The sequence below is a fragment of the Psammomys obesus genome, unplaced genomic scaffold, assembly GCF_907164565.1.
Source record: "Psammomys obesus unplaced genomic scaffold, mPsaObe1.curated_primary_1811, whole genome shotgun sequence".
In the NCBI taxonomy this organism is placed as follows: Eukaryota; Metazoa; Chordata; class Mammalia; order Rodentia; family Muridae; genus Psammomys; species Psammomys obesus.
The window spans coordinates 7,695,202-7,720,239 of NW_026590062.1; the positions used below are offsets into that span (position 1 = coordinate 7,695,202).

The 25,038-nt window shown below is 43.3% G+C and overlaps 1 protein-coding gene across 3 annotated transcripts in view; it reads left to right on the forward strand.

The window, feature by feature from the left end:
• Positions 1-25,038, forward strand: part of Med13l (mediator complex subunit 13L) — a 221,437-nt gene that overhangs the window by 125,522 nt on the left and 70,877 nt on the right. For all 3 annotated transcript variants that reach the window (XM_055605858.1, XM_055605859.1, XM_055605861.1), the window contains exon 4: positions 1,108-1,191. In XM_055605858.1, the coding sequence (XP_055461833.1) occupies positions 1,108-1,191 (84 nt within the window). The remainder of the gene's footprint in view (positions 1-1,107; positions 1,192-25,038) is intronic.

Genomic DNA, 25,038 nt, shown 5'->3' on the forward strand with positions numbered 1-25,038 from the left:
TATTTAATTGTTCTAAATTGACTCTGTGCAAAGGGAGCTATCCTGTGACCAGAAACTGTTGCCTGCCATTTACTAACTCATTTAACCTATAATGGAATGGGTGAGGGCTTGAATTGTTTCTATAGTCCTTGATGATGTGGGGACGACAGAGACAAGAGCTAAGTCCAGATCTGCCTGAATATTGAGATAGGAATTGCTGTCTGGCTCTCATAGGTACTTATACAAAAGAATTCCATGCAGCATTCTGACAGCTTTTCTTCAAAATGTAGATCGTTTCATTGACTGAAATTGAGAGATCATTGTATTCCGTCAAGTTCAGAATGCCCATTTTCTTTCACATTTTGTATTTTTAAAGATCAAGGGCACTTACAGTCTGTGGCCTCTCATCCATTGTGTAGATGATAGAGTTGTCATTTGCCTGCACATGAGTGAACTTGGTCATAAGCGTATTGTCACTTCAGTTGAATTGTCTGCACTATTGGTATTATGTGTGGTGGGTTCAATTATTATTAACATGTCCTTAAAAGAATTCCTTTGACTTGACAGCAAAACACACAAACAGAAATGCCATGGAGACAGAAGCCAGGCACAACCAAGACTGAGTGAAGCAGACAGTTTGTGCTTGGAAGACTAATGTCAAGTCTTCATTTTCCTGTGCAGTGTCTTTGTGCCCTCAAAAAGAAAGTGCCAGGGCCGATGATGAGCTGTGCTAAAGTTTTGTTATTGGTGTCCTTGCTAAAGGAGTAATCACTAGTCACAAGCAAACCCTGAGCCCAGCTTACAGGAGGCGTTGCAGTGGCTTGAAAGTGTCCTTAAGTTTCCTCACTCTGACCTTGGTAATACAGGAACTTTTGTCTTACATACTTGTGATCTGACATTACAGAGTTTTGGAAACACTCTGACTATTTTGCTTGCTTGTCATACCCCCTCTCCCATAGGCATTAAAAACACATACCCAAAGTTCTGAGTTCTTTCAGCATGAGAAAACATTTTGACATTGGACTAGTGGTATTCGAGTTTCTGTTCGCCTCTCATCTGTGTTGTTGACAGTGCTGAGCTAATTTGTTCCTGAGTCTGTGAAGGTAATTCCTGATGTGCTTATTGTAGGTGCCTAATGGATAAGAACTTCGTGAGAATCGGGAAGTGGTTTGTGCGGCCCTATGACAAAGATGAAAAGCCAGTCAACAAAAGGTCAGTCTTCAGGATGCTCTTGGTGTTTGCCTTCTCTTCCTTGATCGCGCCCACCTGCTTTTGGTCTTAGGTGGAAGGGGTTGGTGTATTTATATCTTAATGTTGTTCCTGGGCTACTATCCTATCACATACTGCATGCTTGTGGCTGGATATTAAGATGATATGGCCATGTGATCATGAGTGAGGTCCTGTCGAAGCTACTCTTCACTGCATGGCTTGTTGTTGAGACATCCTAGCATGTTATTTTTGTTATTCTGTTTTTCCTTCCTTAAACTGTTACTTAACATAACCTAAGAATAGTTTAAGTGACTTAAATGGTGAAAATTTGTATGGTGCCACCCAGGTGCTCTGTGCTCATTGAACACAGTCTGATGACTGTCAAGAGCAGGACTGTGGATTATGATCCCAGTTAGCCATAGCCTACATTTTCAGTGAATATGGACTTTGCTGCTAAATAGGCATGAATTTTAGATCAACAAGAGCAGAACAAAATGACTCCATTTTAATATTCCTTACCTGATCAGTCTAGTTATAATAGGAATAGGTTAATAAAGATACAGCACGACCTTCCCCCCTTCCCCAATCATTTTTTTTTTCTTTTTTTCTTCCTTTTTACCCTAGGGCTGAAGCACAGGGTCTCTTGCCTTTTCCCACTGAGCTGTACACCTGAGATACACCACCTCCATTCTGTTTTATTGTCTAGGTACCCTACAGTAGGGACTTAGCTGCTGGTTGCAAGTTGGAGTCCATTTTAGAGTGAAGCTTGTGTTCATAATCATACTGGCAAACCTTTGTTCGGTCTTGAGGTTAGAGGTCCCATTAGTAGCTTCCCAGCTCATCATAATTTAGTGAGTGGTTGCTGGAAGGTTCCAGATTGGGGGTCAGAAGGATAGTGGTGGGTTGCTGGGGTATAGAATTGTTTTAAAGTTATTATGGGCATGAGCAGCAGCATGACAGGAATTCAGAGGAGACTTCAGGCCCAGCATCCAACAGACAGCATGGCAGGCTCTGTGAAGAGATGAATTGGAACCCATGTGGCAGAATTGGGAGCCTCTTCTATCTGACTGAGGATCAAGGTAGATTCACAACACAAACCTAATGCCAGAGCTTCTGGCTAGAACAGGGATGTATGGAGTGGGGTGGGGAGGGGGGTGGAACAGGATTGTAGCAGCCTACCTACTGTGATGTAAGCTCATGTCCCAGTCCTGCCTCTACCAGTGCATCTGTTAGCTGGAGACTCAGATGTCTTAACAGATCATCTGTCTGTCCTCATGAGAGGGGAAGAAAGACTGTTGCCAGTACTGTGGTATTTTTGTGTGTTAAATGTATTTAAGTATATCCACAGACATGCATAAAATAAACACTGATCTGCTTCCCCCTACCCAGACCATATTGGTTTTGTTCAAAGTAGAAAATAACTTCTTCACTCACCACCTTGGGGCTTAATGGCGCTTCTGGAAGCCATATCTACAGGTGGGGCTGAGGATGACATTAGCAGAGTATTGGCCATCTGATTAAGAAGGAGAAAGTTTAGAGACCCAGTGAGAGTTAGGGGTCTGCAGCCACACAACACAGCTGATGCCCACTGTGCTTTGATGATTGTTGCTTAGCAGTGAGTTCAGTCCCTTGGGGGAAAGGTTACCTGAAAGCTGAATATTGACTACTCACGGCTCTTGCTTGCCTGGACACGATTAGTAAGATTGGTCAATGTGCAATTTAGTTCCATTTCAAGAGGAATGATTATATGTTCCTTACTTTTTAGAGCTACCTTAATACAGTGGATTTTGTGAAGTATGTGAGCCTTTAAGAATATTCAGAAAATATATCTGCCTTGAAGGCCAGTTCCACAGGGTCTTCTCACAGGCTAAAGATCACCATGTCTTATATTTTAGACATCATTGTTTTCTTATTTACACATGTATTTAATGTGTGCTTTTTATGAAATGACCACCCAGAGTCCATCTGTCAAAAGATAAAGAACATTTTCTTAATTTTAAGTTGAAAATTAGGTAAGTATAAATTAATTTTCTAACATTGCTAAAAAAAAGTGAGAATCAAGATTATTATTTATATTTTCTAGTTATAGGCTACCATGTGTCCTTGTGACCTATATTATTAATTCTAAGTAAAATCATTTATTATAACACATTCAAAATGAATCAGTTTTTAGAATCATCTAACATTCTTGCTTAGAAAGAATTACAGTTACATTTGATTTTTTTATTTCTATAATATATATGTTTTTTTATAGTAAAAATTTAATTAAGACCATTGCAACACTGGCATACAAGAAGTGCTTAGTGGAAAAGTGCTTAGTGGAAAAATTGGTGTATGTATTTGTATGTTTGTGTGTGAGTATATACACATATATATGTCTATATGTATATACATGTATATATGCACACATACATACCAATTTTATATACATATATATGTATACACACTTATATACATATATATATGTATATACACATACATGAAATCATTTTAATTCCTTTTATTTCCTATTTCTCTATTATAAGCACACTTTCCTTTATGTTCTTAAACAGTTAAAAAATACTGTGATAATGCTGCTTATGAAATAAAGTACATCCACCAGCTCCATTGGCTGACTTTTCTCTCTGGAATGGGCGGTCTTTTACTCTTCCTTCCAAATCATTTTGAATTATGGAAAGTGTAAATGCTGTAAACTCTGCTTCCTGAATGTTTGAATCGTTTGGTCTTGGCCCTGGCCCCTTCCCAGTCCCCTTCCTGTCTTTTTTTTTTTCCCCCAAGCAAACAGTTAACGGACCAGATGTATCTTCTTTTAACCTAGGAGTGTTCAGCCTTGGCACTGTTGGCCTTGAGTTGAGTGAGTGTTGTCGGTACTGTGGTGGGATGATGAACTGCGCCTTTGGCTTCTCCCTACATGGTACAGTTGTACCCTCTTCCACCGGTCAGGACAGCCTCGGATATCTGTGTCACAGTTTTCTGGGAAGTGGATGCCCCAGTTAAGAAGGGACAGTTGGCCTTGTGCACAGAGGCTGGGTGTTGTTTCTGCTTCCTTCTTTCCGGGATTTCCCTTCTCATTTCATCAGATTTGCTCTTTGGGATTCCAGCACTCCAGTTCTTCAAGCTACTCGAACAACAACAAAACTCAGGGTGGTGGCTGTCTGATGTCATTCAGTCCACCTCCACCCTATGTGCTGTTTAATAAGGGGAGAAGGGTCTCAGGACACACGTGGGACACATGGCTCTCGTTCACACTCTTCTCCGGTACCTTCCTCTTGTATTGGACAGTTGAGCTCTTGGGAGATGCAGACGTTTTCTCCAGATCTTTGATGGTTTAGGGACAGGATGCTCTGGAAGGCTCTCCTTGTCATTGCTGAGAGTAGACACAATCTGCTTTGTGGTTGTTCTCTTGTGGCCTATACCCCATTAAGAGGCTGTCCTCAGGCTGAGACACCTTGGAAGGAGAAGCATTTTATCTAATTAGAGAAATGATAACTATTTTTGAAGTAATTTGGGCATTTGAGTGATGATGTGGATTTTTCCAGCTTAGTGTTTCATGCCTTCTCTTTTTTGGAAGGTGTCATTTGTAGTCAGGAAGTGTCCCCCCCCCCCTTCCTCTTAGATCTTGCTGCAAATGTTCCTAACATTCCTTCCAGTCTTCTCTCTAGAGTGAAATAGGATGAGAGAGCAGTTAGAAGAGAGGGGTCCTGGTGGTGATGAACTAACAGGGAGTTAGGCAGGCGTGGAGGATGGCGCCCAGGCTACCTGTTTGGTCTGAGCAGCTCCTAACCGGAGGTTTTTCTTAAAAGATGTGAGCAGTGTTTTCACAGTGGCAGGTGTGGCAAGAGGGGAAGCATTAAAGCATTGGGTGTCAGGATATCACTAGAATGTTTATTCCTGAAAAGACAAAAACATAGTTGGAAATTGGTCCTTTTTCTAACTTCCTCCCCAATATTTTCCCTTCCCAGTTAAATAGAACCTAAATAAAATAAAAATATTAAGGAAAAGGTTATATGCCTAAGTAACTAGGTTTGCCTAGTTTTTTGTTGTTGTTGTTGTTGTTTTTTGGTGTGTTTGGAAAAGGAGTTGTTTTAGGATTGAGTAAGATAACAAATAAGCTGTGTGCTGCAAGACTGAAGTGGCTGTGAGTCTGTCAGTAGTGCCCAGTGTGAGGTAGTAGCATTGTGAAAACCTTAAGAGTAAAATAAAGTTTAATTTTTTTTTTTTTAAATTTTGGTACTTTCTTGCACTGCAGACAGTGCTATTCAAGTATTTGAACTTCTAAGTGTACACACAATTGTGTTAATGAGCCATTTATTTCTACTGTGAATCTTTGTTGCTTTTGTTTTTGAGGCAAGGTCTCACCGTATAGCACTGGCTAGCCTAGAACTTGCTATGTAGAACAGGCTATTCTCACACTCGAGAGATCTGTCTACCTCTGCCTCCCGAGTGAGTGCTGGGATTGAAGACATGCACTATTTTGTATTTGCAAAGAACTCTTTCTCACTAAGTGTTTGAAATCACCTTGAGTCTTTTATATGTGAATTTTAAAGTGTGTTTATTAGTACTGTAATTCTCTTGCTAACATTTATGAACTCAAAAGGAGGACATTGTGCATTCTAATAATCTTGGTTGCTTGTTGGCATAGTTAAGAGTACTAAAGAAGATTATGAAAATAAAATCCCTAAGTATGTTCTTGGTCATTAAACATAGCTCTGAGCACCTGTCAGTATTTAATTCCATTTGCTTTGTGGTCATGACTACAGAGCTGGAGTATATGTGGTTCAGTAGTGTCCTGGAGTTGCGCCTTTGAGGTTGTTCAGTAGGTAAAGCTGCTTACTATTGAGTTTGATACTATAAAATTGGCCCCTGATTTCCATACTTCTAATCACAGATCTCACACACAGGTAAAATGTGCTAAACGCCGTGAGTACCTAGGCTGTTGTCTGCTCCTGCTCTGTGACCTTCTTCCTTCTGGTCTTGTGTTGCTTCCATTAGACAGGTCAGTCATACTGGCCTACATGGTGCACTTACATTCTGGATGTTACCTGGCCCTGTCAGGCTGCCCTGCACAGTTGCAAGCACAGTTCCAGGCACATTGTTTTTGGTCATATTCTTCTGTCTCACACCATCTTCCCTTCAACTCAGGTTACAGTTGAGTTCTTTTTTGAGCTGTTTCCTTGAGGCAACTTTTCAGGTTGTTTCTTTAGATATTTTACCTCTCAGTTTCCCCTCAGCATGGTTTGACTGCTGGGTGTATATTTAGTTTTCAGTTTGTACTACAGAAATTAAGAATTTGGAATTCTTTGTGCTCTCTCCATTCTTTTATTATTTTTGAGTAGAGTCTTTAGACAAAAAGGGTGCTGTTCAGGTGCTGCTGATTCATTCGCTTTTCCCAGGTTCTCTTGAGCCCTTCCTTCTACACATTTTAAGTGGCCTGTGTCTTAGTTAGGATTTCTATCGTGTGACAAAATGCTATGACTAAGACAACCAGGAAAAAAAAAAATTTAATTGAGCTTAGGTTTCTGGGGGTTAGAGCCCATGATTGTAGAGCAAAGGTGTGGAGGCAGGAACAGCTGAGCAGGAGGCAGAGCGCCTACTCAAAATGGTCTTTTGAAACCTCAAAGTTTGCCCCAGTGTCACTCCTCCATCTAATTATTCTCAAATAGTTCCCCCAACTGGGACTTTAAATATTTAAGCTGTGTGCTCTGTTGTCATTCTAGTCACCACAGTCTGTTTTTAGTGAGTGTGTTTTGAATTGTCTTGTTTTGTCTGCTGTCAAGGCACTAGTTTTGACAATCTTTAGTTGCTATGTCACTTGTTAAGCTTTTGAGGTTAGGGCGCATCTCAGGAACCTGAGCAACACTTAATTAAACTCTATTACAGACAGCATTGAGGTGTAAGGTGCTTTGTGGGCAGCTGCTAACAGCAGAAAGGAGAGCAGTCTTGGAGCTACAGCCTAGCCAGGTTTGCATGAGTGCTGAAAGACAAACAAAAGGGTAGGGCACAGGACTTTAGCACTGCCTCGCCTTAGACACAGACAGCTGGTGCTTGGCACCAGCATTTGTTGAGATGCTTTCTAAGATACCACAAAGTTATTTCCCATCCCTTCATTCCTGGACCTATGCCTTATGGTCTAGTTTTATTGCTGAGGAACTAGAGTACTGGAATTGTTACACATTCTCATTTTAGAGGGGCAGGACCTCTATACAATTTAGTTTGTCAGACTTAGTGTCTCTTTCCCAGGTAGCTGTCCTGTGGTAGGGATCCTATTCTTGTTAGAGGAATTGAGAGGAGGGTGAATAGCTTCCAAGAGCACACTGCCAGGAAGAGACAGCCAAAGCATTATGTGGCAAGGGCCCTAATCCTACCAAACAAATCATAAATACTGCTTCCTCTTAAAAATGAAAAGATGACACCCCCACTTAAGAAGTGTGTGATGATTTGAACTGTGGTGGCTCATCTTTGGCTCTGGGTTAGAAAGTTGAACTGCAGACAGTGGAAATGCTGGGAAACCCAGACACAAGAGCAGTGTGAGAAAGCAGCCTGTCAGGAGAGCTCCAGCCCTGCCTCTCCTTACTTTCATAATGCCGCTCCAAGTGGAGTATTTAAATGCACACTTAGGAGGAAGGAAGAGGCTCCTATCCTCACATATTCTGTCAGTTAATAGGCAGCCAGCTTCCAGTTCCCCTGAGGAGCTGATGGATGCTGCTCTGTCAGGGCTTCTGTGGTGGTCATATGACCCATGTCTTTCTCCAGAGCAGTCCAAGTAGAGCTCTTGAGTGTTGTCAAGTTTCTCTATCAGTTTGAATCTCTTGATCAAAGGAAGAGAGATGGGGTGTAGAGAGGCAAGGCTATCAGCTAGCTGGGTGCCGGCTTGCATGTACATTCTGGGCTGAGTGAAAGGACAGATTAAAATACACAGATGGTTTTAGAGGACAGATAAATTCATCATTTAGCCAGACAGTTAGGGAGCAAGTATTATTTTCCTCTTAATTAATTTTACCCATTATACACGAGGTATGAGACTGTTCTTTCAAAACCCAGACTCGGGCAAATTTTCAGTACTAAAGAGGGCTTTACATTTTAATATTTAATAATATGATTTATTTAAAAGCCATGAATTGAGAAGAAAACTACATATTAATAATAAATCATGAAAAAAAAACCCTGCTTTGATAGCCACCTGACCCTGTTATCGGCAGTAAATCTGAGGAGAAAAACTACTCTGATGCCTTAGCTCTTTGTGCCCTCAGATAAATGTTAAGTCTTGCATAACTCATAAGTTCAGATCTGTCAGCAAGGGGTCAAGCACTGGGTCGACTGACACTTTAGAAAGAGAATAGCACTGTCCCCAACTTCAGGGTTCTCGGTGTGACTTAGGAGACTGGTTTGGTTGCTGGTGCATGTTGAAGTGCGGTGATGACCAGGCCAGGGCTAGGTCTGAGCACAGGCTCACTAGCTTTTCTTGGGACTAGGTTCTGGAGTTTCAGCGATTTTTGTCTTGTAGTTCATCTACAGTTTTTTTTAAACAAATTAAACATTTTTGCTCTTGGATGTAGAAATTAATTTGCATTTTCTTTTTCATTTGTGTAGTTTCCACTGTTCTGTGTTTGGCAAGTGCACTGAACAACAGCAGGAACCAACACCATCTAACATAAAGTCAGTCCTGGGAAGTTTCATTCTCACTTTCTTAAAAAATCCTCACTGGCCAGGGCAATTGGGAGGACGTTGAGTTCTAGGTAAACCTGGCCTTTAGCAAGACCCTGGATCAAGTCAAATAGCGATGCAGTAAAGAAAGCTGGTATTGAGATCCGTGCTCAAGTGGACATTGCAGGGTCAAGGAGGGAGGCAGTGGCGTGGAATGAGACTGGCCCCCATAGGCTTGTGTGTTTGAGTGCTTGATCTCCAGTTAGGAGGTGTGCCCTCGTTGGAGGACTTTTGTCAGTGGGGGAAGACTGAGGTTTCAAAGACCATTTTGTCTTAGTTCTCTCTGCCTCCTGCTTGCAAATCAGGATGCGAGGTCTCAGCTGTTCCTGCCTCTGTGCCTTTGCTCTGGCACCATGGACTCTATCACCCTGAATCCACCTACCCATATAAATGCCTTTTTTCATAAGTCGCCTTGGTCAGAGTGTTTGTCACAGCAATAGAAAGTGGGAACTAATGGGAACTCGGCCAGCCCAGAAATCCTCTCTTCCTTCAGGCCAGTGTGTTGCTTGATGCATAAGTCTTCCTCCCACATCAGAATGCTTGTATAATTTAAACAGTGTAAGGATAATCCCTTCTTAGGAGAAGGCAGTGAGGTGAGGCACTGGGCCTATCCTATCCTCCCTTTTTATCTTGGTTTCCCTTGGTTGCTCTCATTATGGGATGGCACATGTATTTTTCAGAGCACACCAGTGTGCCTGTTCTGTAGTCCTTGGGCTTAGACTCTGCAGTAAAGTGTAAATGCAAATCTCAGGTTACCAGGGTGGCCCTTAAAATACCAGTGCTGGGTTTTGTTTTAAACAAATGGTTCTGATGTCCTGCTTGTGGGATTAGAAGGACCTCTGAGATAAGACAGCTTCTCCACTTACATAGTACGAGGCCAAGGGCACTCCAATAATGTTTCATAGTATTTAATTCTTCTGAGATTCCATTATGCAGACTTTTTTTTCCCTCCCAGCCATCCTTGCTGCTTTTCAGCTCCTCATGTAGGCTTAAATGGAGAAAGCACGATATCATGTGTCAGTGGGCTCTCTTCATGTGTATATGAGAGAGTGGCTCCACAGACTCTCCCGCAGGAATCAGCACCTAGCACAAAGCAGGTATTTCAGCATTTGGGTTGAACTAACTTAAACTAATTCTCAGTATGCTTCCTCAGAGCAAGAGATTTGGATCAGATCCTTTGTAATGACTTCTCCTTAATGAATGCCATCATCAGGAAAGTTGACCAGAGCTCTCTGTGTTCAGTATCTGGTGTTGACTACATTTTCCAGCAACCTTCTGTCTGCTAATGGAAGTGTCAGGCTCCTTCCTTGTTAACCATTCTCCTCCATGCTTGTTCCAGTTAAAGCAAGGTTTATAAATGTGGCAAGTTGCCCTGTATTGCCAGGGCTGGCTGTGGAACAGCCAATGCCAATAAAACTCACACTAGTGCAGAACCTGTTTTATGCAGTATAGGAAGGTAAAGCATAATGCTGTATGTGTGTGATTCTAGGAGACAAGACACTGCAGAGAGAGAGTTTCAGGCAGGAGGTATAGATAAGATAGAACTGTTGTGTGCATTAAGGCAAAATAAAGTAATGGCAGATGATTTGAGCTTTGAAGAGTCAATCCTGGGAAAATGTCCCAACAGTGCAGTGGCGACATTAAAGGTGTTGGGAGGAGAAAGGAGCAGGATGCACTGTCCTGCCCCATCAATGGCCAGTGCTGAGCGTGGACTTTGGAGTTGGCATCGGGAGGAATGAGTGCTTACAGAGCCCTTGAGTTGCTTTTATTTGCAGTTCTCTTAAACTTTACACTTACTTGCTAGGGTGCACGTGCACGTATTTGCACTTGGGAGTTGGTTCTGTCTTGCTTTCAGTCTTAGCAGCAGGCTCCTGTGCCTATGGGTTATCTCCCCAGCCAGCTCTATGGGGTCTGCCTTCTCCGTCCATGTGTTGGCCTGTCTTTATCTGGTGGTTGAAGACCTTTGACAGTTTAAATGTAGGACACTGATTTAGAAAAACAGATGTTATCTTTTCGTTTCTGCCTGTTGGATGTATCTAGAACCAAGCTAAGCTCAGGGATGCTTATTGAGTTAGGAGTTATTTCAGCATCAACTACTCACCTATTTCTAAACATATCAGAGTCAGTCACTCAAAATTGTTTAGGTTATTTTAAAACCTATCTCTTGTGTCAGATTGCACTTAATTACTGAAGCATAGGAAGTGGAGAAGTTACTTTGTAAAGAAATTTTCATTGAAGTTTTTATGTTTCAGCTATCTGAAGAGTGTTTCTTTGTTGAGTGTCCTTTCTCATTTGTGTATTGTTAAGGGCTCTGTGTAGTCCAGGCCAGTGTGGGGCTTAACTTCCTCATCAATGTGGGAATAACAGATAAGCCTACATCTTGAAACATCTTGAGAGTAATTACTTTGGTTCATGAAATTTCATTTGTTTTCAAAATTAAAAGAAACTGTCATCATCTAAAAAAATTAAATGTCTCAAAATACATTGAAAATAAAGATAGGCTCAAACTCCTGTTATTTTACTCCCTGTATATTTCAGTTTGATTATAAGCATGGATTTACTAATTTTCTAAACGATTAAAAGGGAGATAAATAAGTTTTATAAGCTATCTTGTGGCTTTTTATAGTGAAGCACATTTGAGGCTGGTGATGTTTAATAGCATGAGCTTTGAGGCCAGACTGCAGGATTCAGAGGACTCGTTGCTCTTGCCACAGTCCTCAGCACCCACATGCTGCTCATAGACATCAAAACTCCAGTCTCGGGGGATCTGACACCCTCTTCTGACCTCCTTGGGCACCAGGCATGGGTGTGGTTCACAGACAGATGCAGACAGTGTAAAATAGGTAACTTAAATAAATAAGTAAATGAAAGGTAGTCATTCTTTCCTCCTCACAGACGTAGGGTGAGGGATGAGTAACACCCTGGAAGTGTGGAGAGGCGGGCCTGAGCTTGGTGTGTCTGCTCATTAAATAAACATCTTATTAAGCCTTGTAAGGCCTTCAGAGATAGTTGATTGCATTCCCATTTTACAGGTATTAAAAGCAAAGTAACTTGCTTAAGGTCCCGTACCTAGTTATGTGGATCTGGAGTTGAAATTTTGGATCATCAGACAGGAATTGGGATTGTAACTGCCTGACTCCTAATGGTGTCTGCACTTATTTCCATGTGTACTGGCAGTCACTTTACCTGTCCCACCTCTTACACTGTGTCAATCAGGGGAGATTGATAGGCTTTATTGAAGTAGAAATAATTATAGTTAAGTTTCCAGGGTTCAAAAGTCAGACACCATTCTAAGTATGTTTTAGATGCATTTATTTCTGTAGATGAGTGTTTTGTCTGCATGTCTGTGCATGCTTGCCACCTGTTACAGGATTTTATGTGGAAACTCTTATTCATTTAAAAGAACATGGTTTTGCATTGTAACGTTTGTATAGTATTCTTACGTTTTTATTAACATGTGGCATTATAGGAGTATGTAGAAACATACTGCACAGTGAACTTGGGTGAGCCTGTGCTCTTCAGACAGAACAGCTCACTGACGCCACTCACCAGGCAGGGTGACAGCGACGCCCGTGAAAACACAACTTATCCTTGCCTCCTACTTGTGCCAGGTGTAAAATGCCTATTCCTTGCGCAGTGAGTCCTTTCTTAGATCACAGGCCATCAAAAGAAATGTCCTTTTGCGGCAGTGTGTCCTTGGAAAATGTTAGTGTGCCACTGGGTGGCATGTAGGCAATTTTTATTCTTGTTGACTCTGTTGCTGTCTGGAGTAGAGGAGATTGAAAGTGGTGCTGTATGGACTGAGCCCAGCTTGAGGCGCCTGTTACAGATGCATCTGCACTCTCCCTGTTACCCTTTCCTGCTTGTGCATTTACTAGCACAACCTGCAGAGGCCTGTGCTCACACAGCTGCTGCTCAGGCTCGAGATCTACAGCTGCTGCACCGTTTCTGTCCAACATCTGTATGCTGCAGGACAGAACAACTGCCATTGTTTGTGCATAGTTCTGTCTCCCCCGTAACTGCCAGTGACACTCTGCATCCATACTCTGTCACTCAAGGGCTTGCAAGCAGTGGAATAGCATGTCTTGATGCTCAGTGGCCTGACATGGTGACCTTTAGAGAAGTTCCAAAGTCAAAGCTGCCTTTGACTCTTTCTCTTGGCAGCTTTAGGCCTGGCGGGATGCTCGCCCTGATTGCTGCCAGGATGTGGGAGCACATTCTGCTATATAGTAATCCTTCTTCCTTATGGACTCGTTATAAGCAAATCTCAGATCTGGTCAGAAGTAATGCTAAATGTTCTGTATGAAATCTTGCCCGGCAGGAAATTTATTAATACGATATCTCAGCCTAACATAGTCTTTGAACTATATCTCGAGGCTGTATTATAAAAATCAATATGACATTGTGAGAGTGTGAGTGAAGCAGCAGATGTGTGGTTTCTACTGCTCATTAAGCCTACCATTAAGCAATTTACCATATAGTGAATATGTTTAGGAAGCTTTCATTCATGCATTTATAAGTGTGTATAGGTACATTTTGAAAAGCCTGTTATATTGCACGTTCACTTGATTCTGGGCTGTAACTGTGGGCAGTAATTTGCTGAGTTTAGTGCTGTGTCAGGTTCAGTGCTGTACTAGTGGGTAGGTCCTATGGGTAGTAGCCTGACCCTGTAGGAGGCCCATGTGCTTTGCTCTTTGTCAAACATCTTCTCTTGCTTGTGTACCTGAGAAGTCTGTGAGAGACATGCTTAGTAATACGTGACCCTGGGCACGCTTCTCCATCTAAGGTACTCTCAGGCGTTTCCAGAGCCTCTCCTTTCCCCAGAACATCAGAGTTCCAAATTGTGAGGAATCTCTTTCCATAATGAAAGTCCTACTGTGCAACTTCTGTGTTGTCTAAGTAATACATTGGTTAGTGGCATTGCATATTCCAAAGCCACAAGTTTTAGCAATTGTTTTTCTTATAGAGGTGGCATTTTAAAAGTCCTTTTTAACTTGATCAGTGTCAGGCCCCATGATGGGCACATGTTCAGGCCAGTGAGGGTTTGGAAGCAAGTGGAACATGACCATTATACACAAAAAGTCGGTCAGTGCTTAGTTTAAATGATCACCTCCCTTTCCTTTCCTCAAGCCACCTGTGGCCTTTTACTCTGTACTGTAATATAGAAGATGGTTTTCTGGGCTCCTTTGAAGGTTTATCAGAAGCCAGCACAGATGGTGCTTTGGGGGTAGGGACTTGGTGGGACAAACAGACACTTTAAGCATTGTGACACCAGATAGTGTGGTGCTGACTTGATAAGTTCAGTGCCTGCTATAGTTCAGATAGGCCTGCAGCTGCTGTGGCTGGATGCTGTAAAGCCTCCAGAAATAATCCAGAGCACATTTCCAAAACAAAGTGGTGGGGAGTATTACTTATAAAGAGGGCAGCAAAAGGCACAAGTGTCCACTTTGCACTAGAGATCTTGCACATGCATTTGATTGGCTGAGACAAAGCAGTCCTTAGGACTGAGAGTGCTGAACTCTGTGTGGTGTTCTGGTTTGTGAAAATGGCCTTCACCACAATCTGGGCTACTGTGGGACTCTACTTTGTTTAAAAAAATATATTGAGATACTGTATTAAAATTCACAAGAAAATAGGACAGGATGGCTGAAAGCCGTGGCTAGACTTTCTATGAAAAAGAATTCCCTTTCTAGAAACTTTAGGACTGCCTCTGAAGTAAAGGTTCCCTTCACATCTGCAAACAGAGAATGTGTGTCCTTCCTTCCTCCCTCCCTCCCTCCCTCCCTCCCTCCCTCCCTCCCTCCCTCCCCCCCCCCTTCCTTCTTTCACTTTTTTTTGTGTTAATGTATTTTTTCGACCTTTGAGATTACAAAGTAGAAGTCTTGTTGCTACTTCTAGCAACAAGCTTCTTTGATGCTTGTAATACTCCTGAGTGTCTTTGTTCATATTTAGATGTACCTGTATAAACTTGTCACTACAGTAATTTTACATTTTTATGTGCAAATATATCTTAGGGAAGTAACAGTCTGAATTTTAGAGTTTTAACATGGTCTATTACTCAATCCTCATTCAGAAAGGCAAACAGATAGACCTCGGAAGATGGAGAAAACAGGGAACAGGACAGGAGCCTAACACAGAGGGCCTCTGAAAGACTCTACCCAGCAGGGTATTAAAGCAGATGCTGAGACTCATGCATGGGCAGAGTGCAGAGAATCTGAGGAAAGAAGGGGGAGATAGAAAGACCTGGAGGGGACTGGAGCTCTACAAGGAGAGCAACAGAACCAAATAATTGTGGCCTAGAGCTCTTTTCTGAGACTGATACTCCAACCAAGCACCATTCATGGAGATAACCTAGGACCCCTGCACAGATGTAGCCCATGTAGCAGCTCAGTCTCCAAGTGGGTTCTCTAGTAAGGTAAGGGGAACAGGGGTTGTGTCTGACATGAACTCAGTGGCTGGCTCTTTGATCACCTCACCCTGAAGGGGGCAGGCAACCTTACCAGGCCACAAAGGAAGATAATGTAGACAGCCCTGATGAGGCCTGATAAGCTAGGGTCAGATAGAAGGGGAGGAGGACCTCCCCTATCAGTGGACTGGGAAGGGGCATGGGAGGAGAAGAGGGAGGGTAGGACTGGGAGGGCTGGGGGAGGAGGCTACAGCTGGGATACAAAGTGAATAAATTTTAATAAATAAAAAAAATTAAAAATATAAAAAACCTGTTTTGGGGACTGGAGAGATGGCTCAAAGTTAAGAGCACTGACTGCTCTTCCTGAGGACCTAGCTTCACTTCACAGCATCTACATGGCAGTTCACAACTTACTGTAATTCCAGTTCTAGGGAATCTGTTGCCATCTTCTGGCCGTCTCTGGTACTGCATACATGTGGTGCACAGGCATATATGCAGACAAAACAACTACAGCCAATCAATGTTAAAAAATAAAGCAGTTTCTTTTAGATATTTTGACAAAAATAAGCCCCAAGGAAAACAAGACTTTTTCTTATGAGTATGTGAGGTAACCCAGTGATTTAAAGTAAGATCAGTGACTTTCATAGCCGCTGGTGGGAAAGGGGGAAAATCCTAAGCGTCGTTGCTACCTTCAGGTATTTTGAGAATGCAGGCATGGTGCTGACCTCTGCTGTAGTTGAAGGGAAGGGAGTGTTTTTCCATTGAACAAAAAGATTTGGAGATTGGCTATTTCCATGTGTAGATGGCTTGAGAATGACTCTGGGATGGCCGAGGATTATTGAGTAGAAGAGTCATAGCATCTACTAAAACATTAGGGTTGTTCTCATCTCCCAGACTTTTGGTAGGAATTTCTCCCTGGAGTGGGAGTGCTGGAGTGGGTGCTGGGCCCCGGCAGGCAGTGCACGGTCCACCTGTAGACCGTTCACGTCACTCAGCTCTCCCTGGGCGGTTCAGTCTGGAGTTTGCGGGGCGGCGCTTTCACTGAGTTCTGTTCCCCGGTGGTCCTTCTGGGCCTCTCATGTGCAGTGTCTGTGCCCTGAGTGGATCTTTGTCATTGGTCTTCTGGGGACTCTCATGCCTTTGAAGCTTTATTTCATGGCATGAGTGTTTGAGCGACTTGGATAATCTCTTCCAGCTATTTCTTCAGGTGCTGGGCAACTTCATTTTCCGCTAAATAATTCCATTATTTTTCCTTATAGTTAAGTTTTTGGTCACCTTGGTTTTGGGCTAACTCCCTATTATGCAGTTACAGATTTTAAATTTGAGGAAGAAAAAAAAAAAAAAGACAGCTTTGATTGCTTTACCACATCTGTTTTGGTTCTTTGTGTCATTCTGGAGAGAATATATTAACCAGGAATCCAGAAATCCTGCATTGTGTGCCAATGAGTCCATTGAGTTAAAAAGATACATTAAAGAACTGTGCTAAATTTTAAGGAAGAAATTAAACTTCACAAACCAAAGCAAAAATTTATGTTTTCTCCCTAGTAGTTCATTTGTGTAGCATTGTTAAGAACCACTTGAGTTAGTGCCCAGGACAGTAACTTGATTTGTTAAGTGTGCAGTCTGTTAAGATAAAGTACTTCCCTGCTGGGCTTGAGGCTGAGTGCTGGTTCTTAGCTGGCATCCACAAGCTGCCACTCTCAGCACGGCAGAACCAAGGACTTGAACCAGTAGCTCCCACCTGATGGTAATCCTTGTCCCCATCTCACTGGGACTTGCAAACTCAAGCTGAATTAACAAACCCTTGCAGCAGGTTGAAATAGCTTCTCCACCTGATGGTACTTGACTACTGCCTGCAGTGAAGACAGGCTCTATGAGTAAATCTTACCTTTGGGCTGTGTCTCACACCAGCCGTCAGCATGCTTATTTCATCATCACCGCCATCTTCACGGGCCCTTGTGCTTGGCACCAAATATTGCATAAGTTTAAACACAGCTACCATTTTCACTTAAAGTCCAGTCTACCCCATTGTATTAAGGGTGTAACAGTGGACATGAATCGAGAGATTTGTGAAAGGGAATGTGTTCACAGAGTGTTGTAGACAGGCGCCAGGTTTGGATATGACTCCAACACCGGTGTTGGTCCTGAGGTCAGGGTCTGGCCTTAACAAAACGTACTGTTGGACTGCCAGCACCTCACTAAACTTCCAGTAGAATCTCGGTGTTTAGAGCCAGTAGTGAGCTGGCTCGCAGGTAAAGGGCTTGTCACCAAGACTGAAGGCCCGAGTGAAAGAGGTGTGAGTGCACACTCCTAATGTGACAATAGTAGCAACAGAAACCATATCTGCTCACTGCTGTCTGTGTGTCTCTTGATTGACCTCAGATACCTGGGGAACTTCTTAGCAAGTTGGTGGCTTACCTCATTTTAGAATGGCCCTGGCATTTTCAAATGCCCTCTTAGCTATAAAGTTCATGAGCTTGTGGTTCTGATTGGAAGGGCCATCTGGGAATGGAGTTCATACTGTCTGAACAGAAGGGAATGTTTCTGTGTGAGAAGCTAACCTCCACGAGGCTGGCTCCACTCCTCCCCACTTACACACTGCATGGTGGTGCACTTGCTTTCCAGAGCAGCCTCTTTCTTTCTTTTTTTATTTTTTTATTTATTTTTTCTTTTTTTTAAATTTTTTATTAATTACACTTTATTCATTTTGTATCCCCCCATAAGCCCCTCCCTCCTCCCCTCCCGATCCCACCCTCCCTCCCCTTTCTGCATGCATGCCACTCCCTAAGTCCACTGATAGGGGAGGTTCTCCTCTTTCTGATCTTAGTCTATCAGTTTTCATCAAAAGTGGCTGCATTGTCCTCTACTGTGGCCTGATAAGGCTGCTCCCCCCCTCAGGGGGAAGTGATCAACGAGCAGGCCAATCAGATTATGTCAGAGGCAGTCCCTCTTCCCATTACTATGTAACCCACTTGGACACTGAACTGCCATGGGCTACACCTGTGCAGGGGTTCCAGGTCATCTCCACAAATAGTCCTTGGTTGGAGTATGAGTCTCTGGGAAGTTCCCTGTGTTCAAATTATCTTGTTCTGTTGCTCTCCTTGTGGAGTTCCCGTCCCCTCCAGCTCTTACTATTTCCCACTTCTTACATAGAATTCCATTCACTCTGCCCTTCAGTTGGCCATCAGGCTCAGCATCTGCTTTGACAGTCTATACTGCAGAAGCTTTCAGAGGCCCTCTGTGGCAGATTTCAAGGTTGTTTCCTGTTTTCTTCTGGCTTTCAGAGGCCCTCTGTAGCAGGTTCCGAGGTTGTTTCCTATTTTCTTTTTCTTCTGATGTCCATCCTCTTTGCCTTTCAGGATGGGGATTGAACATTTTAGTTAGGGTCCTCTCTTTTGCTTAGTTTGTTTAGATGTACAGATTTTAGTGGGTTTATTCTATATTGTATGTTTATATGAGTGAGTATATACCATGCGTGTCTTTTTGCTTCTGGGACAACTCACTCAGGATGATCCTTTCCAGGTCCCACCATTTCCTGCAAATTTCATGATTTCCTTATTTTTCATTGCTGAGTAATACTCCATTGTATAGATGTACCACAGTTTCTGCATCCATTCTTCAGTTGAGGGGCATCTGGGTTGTTTCCAGCTTCTGGCTATTACAAATAAAGCTGCTACAAACATGGTTGAGCAAATGTCCTTTTTGTGTACTTGCGCCTCTTTTGGGTATATGCCTGGGAGTGGTATGGCTGGATCTTGAGGAAGCGCTATTCCTAGTTGTCTGAGAAAGCGCCAGATTGATTTCCAGAGTGGTTGTACCAGTTTACATTCCCACCAGCAGTGGAGAAGGGTTCCCCTTTCTCCTACTTATCACCCTGCACAAAACTGAAGTCCAAGTGGATCAAAGACCTCAACATAAAACCAGAGACATTAAATCGGCTAGAAAAAAAAGTGGGGAATACCCTAGAACTCATTGGTACAGGAGAAAACTTCCTGAACAGAACACCAACAGCACAGGCTCTAAGAGCAACAATCAATAAATGGGACCTCATGAAATTGAAAAGCTTCTCTAAAGCAAAGGACACCGTCATCAAAACAAAGCAACTGCCTACAGATTGGGAAAGAATCATCACCAACCCTTTATCTGACAGAGGACTCATATCCAATATATATAAAGAACTAAACAAGCTGAAAAGCAATAAACCAAGTAATCCACTTAAAAAATGGGGAACAGAGCTAAAGAGAGAATTCCCTGTAGAGGAATATCGAATGGCAGAGAAGCACTTAAAGAAATGCTCAACCTCATTAGCCATTAGGGAAATGCAAATCAAAATGACCCTGAGATTTCACCTTACACCCATCAGAATGGCCAAGATGAAAAACTCAAGGGACAACACATGCTGGAGCAGCCTCTTTCTAATGGTCCTACTTGTAGCAAACATTCTGCAGTCACTTACTGGGGAATTTTTAAGTCTTTTTATCCAAATGTTATAATACAAACCCATCCATATCCCTTTGTGCCTCCTTCTGACCACTGCTGTCCTGATAACACTGTAGATGAGACAGGGTTAGAACTTTACTGAGGTGCAGTCATGGAGTTCATTTTGTTCTCTGTCTGATTCTTTCCCTGTGTATGAGATTGCATCTGAGCTATGTGCAGTTTGTCCCTTGCTTGTGTGTATGGTACATGGGGCTTATACTCAGGAGTAGACTAGCAGGCATTACACTTGTGGTCAGCTGTAACAGACACTGCTGAGCAGCTTTGCAAACCAGTGCACCTGTGTGGACTTGTGTCAGCAGTGTGTGTGATGGCTTTGTGTGCTTCCCCCCTTGGCAGCTCTTGTAATGACTGCTCTTAGCCATTCTGGTGCTCAATATTTTCCTGATATGGGTTCGGTTTAAAAGAGTTTCAGCCTGACTGTTGGAATCATGATAAAGTATCTAGTTATTAATTTTTTTATGTGCAAATACTCTGATGACACTTGAGAGTGGGGCAGTTAGAGAGCCATGGAAACAAGCAAAGCACTTAACTGACATTGTCCAGTGCCATGGAGTAGGGTTGCAAGCGTGTTCCCCAAAGTAGTAAAGGCTTGTCAGCAGCCTGAGCTGCCACTGTACGGAGTGGAACAGAGAGGTGGTGTGGAATGGGAGGAAGCTAGGCTGCTTGGAGACATTCTCTTTAAGAAGATGCTGGGGCCCTGTCCCATTCCCTTCCTGACTTTCATGTCATGAATGCACCTCCACCACCACAAGGTCATGCCTCGTTTCACTGTCCCACTGGGATGGCCAGTCTCGGTCATCAACCTGACAACACCTGGAATCAGTTAAAACCCCAGCAGCTGGGCATGCCCATGCGGGATTCTCTTGATTGGATCCTTTGAGGTGGGAAGGCACCTCCTGGTGGCAGCCCATATAAGAAGAAGACTTTTGCTCTCTGCTTGCCCTCACCCTTGCTGGCAAGTTCATCCCTCCTGCTGAGGCATTCCCTCTCTGGTGTTATAGCCCACTTCTTCAGACGGAAGATGGGCAGTTCTGGGAATCCTCTTGGGCTCCATCACCAAATTGAGACTGATGAGACATCCAGTCTCCTGAACTGAACCACTCCCGGACGCTCAGTGTTCTGTGGGGAGGCAGCCATTGTTAGGCCACAGCCTATAAGCCACCCCGATAAATCTGCTCTGTTTATATTTTATTCTACCAGTTCTGTTACTTTAGAGAACCCTGACCAGTAAAACCACCACAGCCCCAAAGCACCTGAGCCAAGCAGCTGCCAAGAGGCCCTGAAACTGTCTCTCCCTCCCCCCAGCCTCTTTCTCCTTCCAGGCTGCTTGACTTCAGATCTGTGAGAAAGTGACAGAGAGGTGGCTCACAGAGTAGGCAAATGGAGTGGTAGGGGAAGAGGAGCAGCCACAGTCTGGTACTTACTTCGCTGTCTTACAGATGGGTTCTGTTTGGATGTGCCATGTTTTCTTGCACATAGTGAAGCAAGAGTTTAGACTCCACCGTGTGGAGCTCCAGGCACACAGAAGCAGATGACAGAAAAATGGAAAGGAAGCTAGATGGCGTATGCGTGTGACGCTGTGCACAGCATGCTTGGGTGTCTCAGCAGCAAAACTTTCTTGTGTTGTTTGCTTTAGCGTCCCCAGATGGAATGTGTGGTAGTTTGTACTGGGCTGGTGTGGAAGGGCAAGGATGAGAAACTTGCTCAAGTGGACTGTGGTGGACTGTATGACACATTCAAGCATTGTTCTGATGTGAAGGCAGGCAGGGTCTGAGCTGCCCCCCCCCCCCCCCCACGCGCGCCACTGGAGCTGGGAACTGGTTCTCATTCTTCCCTTGCTTTGACCTGGGCAGGTCTTCACCTTTTTGAGCTTATGTAGTCATGTGAACCTAGAATATAGGCAAAGCTTGACTCAGCTTGGTAGAGAGGGAACACTCACACCTGCAAGCTGTAAGATGAGACCCTCCAGCCTCTGGAGTGGTAGGTATGATCTTACCAGAGCAGTGAGGCAGGCTCTGTGCGGCTCAGTGCCCTGGGAGAATGTGGCCTGTCTGACAGATCTGGGCTAGGCTGTGTGAGAGTGAGCAAGCTTCTCTTTTTCTCTCTCTATCCTCCCCCCCCCCCCCGCTCCATTTCTGTCCCCGTCTATCTTTGCTGTATTACAGCACAGTAGTAGCATGCTCACACGTACTGTGAATGTGTGAGCACGGTGTATTTAAGGCACTCAGAGTACCGGCAGAGGGAGCACCGGGTGATCATCAGCTGGGCTGCTGCTGCCTCCCAGGCACATACATGCTCCTGCCTCTGCTTCTTGCCTCACAATTGGAATTCTAAAAATCCCCTAGGCCCAGTTTTAGGCCAATTCCTCCAAAAAGCTTCATCCTCATGCTAGAAATCTCAGCTTGCCTCTGACATTATCTGTATCTTATGTGTTTATCTCTAGCCATATATATGTTCCCTACACAATAAAGTCCTTGAAGATGGGATTATGTTTAACTTGTGTTTCTAAGAATCCAGAAGTCACCAAACAGAAATTTTGCTTTTTAGTCACAAACTGTGCTCTGTAATCCGGCTGCCTTGATACTCAAGCAGGACAGGATATACAGCTGCCCTGGTGTTCATGCTGTGCACGGCACGCAGCTGTCCTTACACAGTGGACACCAGACAGAAAAAAAAACATTAGTTCTGGGAATCTTCATGAAGTCAGTTGCATAAATGGATAAGGCTATATCTTCTTCCTAGAAATTGTTCAGATTCAGCGTGTTTGAAGGATAGGCATGGGTTTCCCCTGCACTATACTTTATACTGCCCCACTGTTGGAACATATTTCTTCTTGTTCCACCAGAACACAGCAAATGTTCAATTCTTTGTGTCAGGATTATTCTGAACATTCTTCCTACCTTTTTAAATATATATATTTGGTTAACTTACCTGAGTTACCCAGCACTTCGGTTCCTGCCATCCTTCTGCCTCTCAGTACACTTCAGAGACCGAGCACACCAGGATGGGATGGTGATGCCAAACCCACCAGGTAGCTTAAGGATCTTGCTCTTCACCAGCTGACCTGTGCAGCTAGTGATGATTCCCAGCTTTTTCTCTCAGAGATCACGGCGGATTAAAATCTGTGTAAAATGACAGTAATTCATGTTCCTTTCTGGATTTGGAATAATTAATTTGTAAAACATTGCTTAGTGAAATGCCAGTGTGGTTTTTCCATTAGTTAAGGCTTTCAGGCCCAGAGTTCATGGGACCAGATCTCTAAAAGCGTGCGTGACCTTTTGGCCTAGAGCAGTGGTTCTCAACCTGTGGGTCATGACCCTTTCACTGGGGTGGCCTAATACCATCAAAAAACACAGATATTTACATTAAGACTCATAACAGTAACAGAGTTATAGTTACAAAGTAGCAACAAAGATAACTTTATGGTTGGGCGTCACCACAGCATGAGGCTCTGCACTAAAGGATTCCATCCTTAGGAAAGCCGAGAACCAGTGCTCTCCCGAAACCTGACCTCACAGCACCATCAAACTTTGGTTCTGTCTGTGTTTACCCCGTGACTACTCATCATTTCTGAGCTAACAAAGGTAGGGTACTCCTGGCTTTGAATTCCTTTATCTGTAATACTTTCTTCATATCATAGAAGCCCCTTGACCTTCAGAAGCCATCCCAGCTTCTCCTTGGGTTTCAAGAGATGAGCTAAGCATGTAATAAACAGAAATGGCCTGAGCACCACTGCTCTTGTTAAGAAGGAGGCAGACCAGCACCGTGGGCCTTCCTCTGTGTGCACTGGGGATTTGGGTTGCAGCCTTGGAGAGTGGGGCTCCCCAGCTGCCTCTGTTCATGTACTTGGCTGCCATAGGTCACTGTCTCTGCAGATTTCTGTAGCCACCCTTCCTTCTCAGAGTTGACATGTTGATTAGAAATGTTTCCAGCTTGAGCGCTCATCCATTCCAGTCTCAGGAAGAGTTGGAATGAGTGTGGTGTAGTGGCACACGCCTTTAATCCCAGCACTTGGGGAGGCAGAGGCAGCTGTGAGTTCCGGACAGCAAAGACTACACAGAGAAACCCGGTCTTGAAAAACACACAAAAAGAAAGAAATAGTTGAAATGCTAATTAACTGAAGGTTTTGATTCATCCTAGGAAATACATCCCTTTAAAATATATTGCATTTAAAAATATTTTAATTATCTTGGAATTGCTCATTATCTAGGATAATCTCTTAAAAACCTCCCTTCATAGCAATTGACTTATTTATAAAACTTTGGCTTATTAATGTCAACTTTTTAAGAAGACTTACTTTTAGTTATGTATATATGTGCCTATGTGTGCAGGTGACGGAGGGAGCCAGAAGAGGGTGTGGGGTTCCCTGAAGCTGGAGTTACAGAAGGTTGTGATCTACCGTGTGGGTGCTGGGAAAGAACTGGGTCCCTTACAAGAGCAGCCTTACAGTGCTCTTTGCACCTAAACCAGCTCTCCATTGTTTTTGAGACATTGTTATATGCATGTTTTATGTTGTCTGCAGTGTACATTTTTAAAGTACATTTTTTAGCATTTGGGGAGGAAGTACTTCCCTGTCCTTTGAAGAATGAAGAACTGTAATCTGGTATGAATGACTCTTGGTATTTAAAGATGACCCCTGTGTGCTGTCCAACTTACCACAATTCGTTACTCCTTCTCTGCAGCACTTGCTCCTAGTGCCAGGGTCTCCCTGAGCTGTCCCACTGCTGTGGCATGCAGGCTTGACTTGCTGCCCCTGCTTCTTGTTTGTAGAGACTTTGAGGGTTGATAGTAGCTGTTCATGTCTACGTGAAGAAAGTCTGTTGTGTGCAGGCATGCCTGATTCTGACTCAGGAAACTGAGATGTGTGTGCAGTTGTTTTCTGAGTGTGTGCACCCTGGGCTTGCTGCTGCAGTATTACCACTGCCCCGTGCTACACTTTGGATGCGAAGGACCTTATTTTTCTCTCAGTGTCCCCATTTCTGCTTCCATGGGATTCTACCCTGGAGAATCTAGTTATGAATTGTGGTCTGGGCTTTAACCAATCATTTTAAAAGGCAGTATAATGAAATTTTTCAGTTCATTAAATTGAGGTTTACCACATTATTTATCTTTCAAAGAACTTAAATAATTTTTAACTGCATGTAATTTTCAAAGGAATGGATCTTAGACCCATGTATCTATTTTGTCTATTTGTCTGTTAAAAGAAGTCTGATTTTTTAAAAAAGTATGGGGTTTTTTTG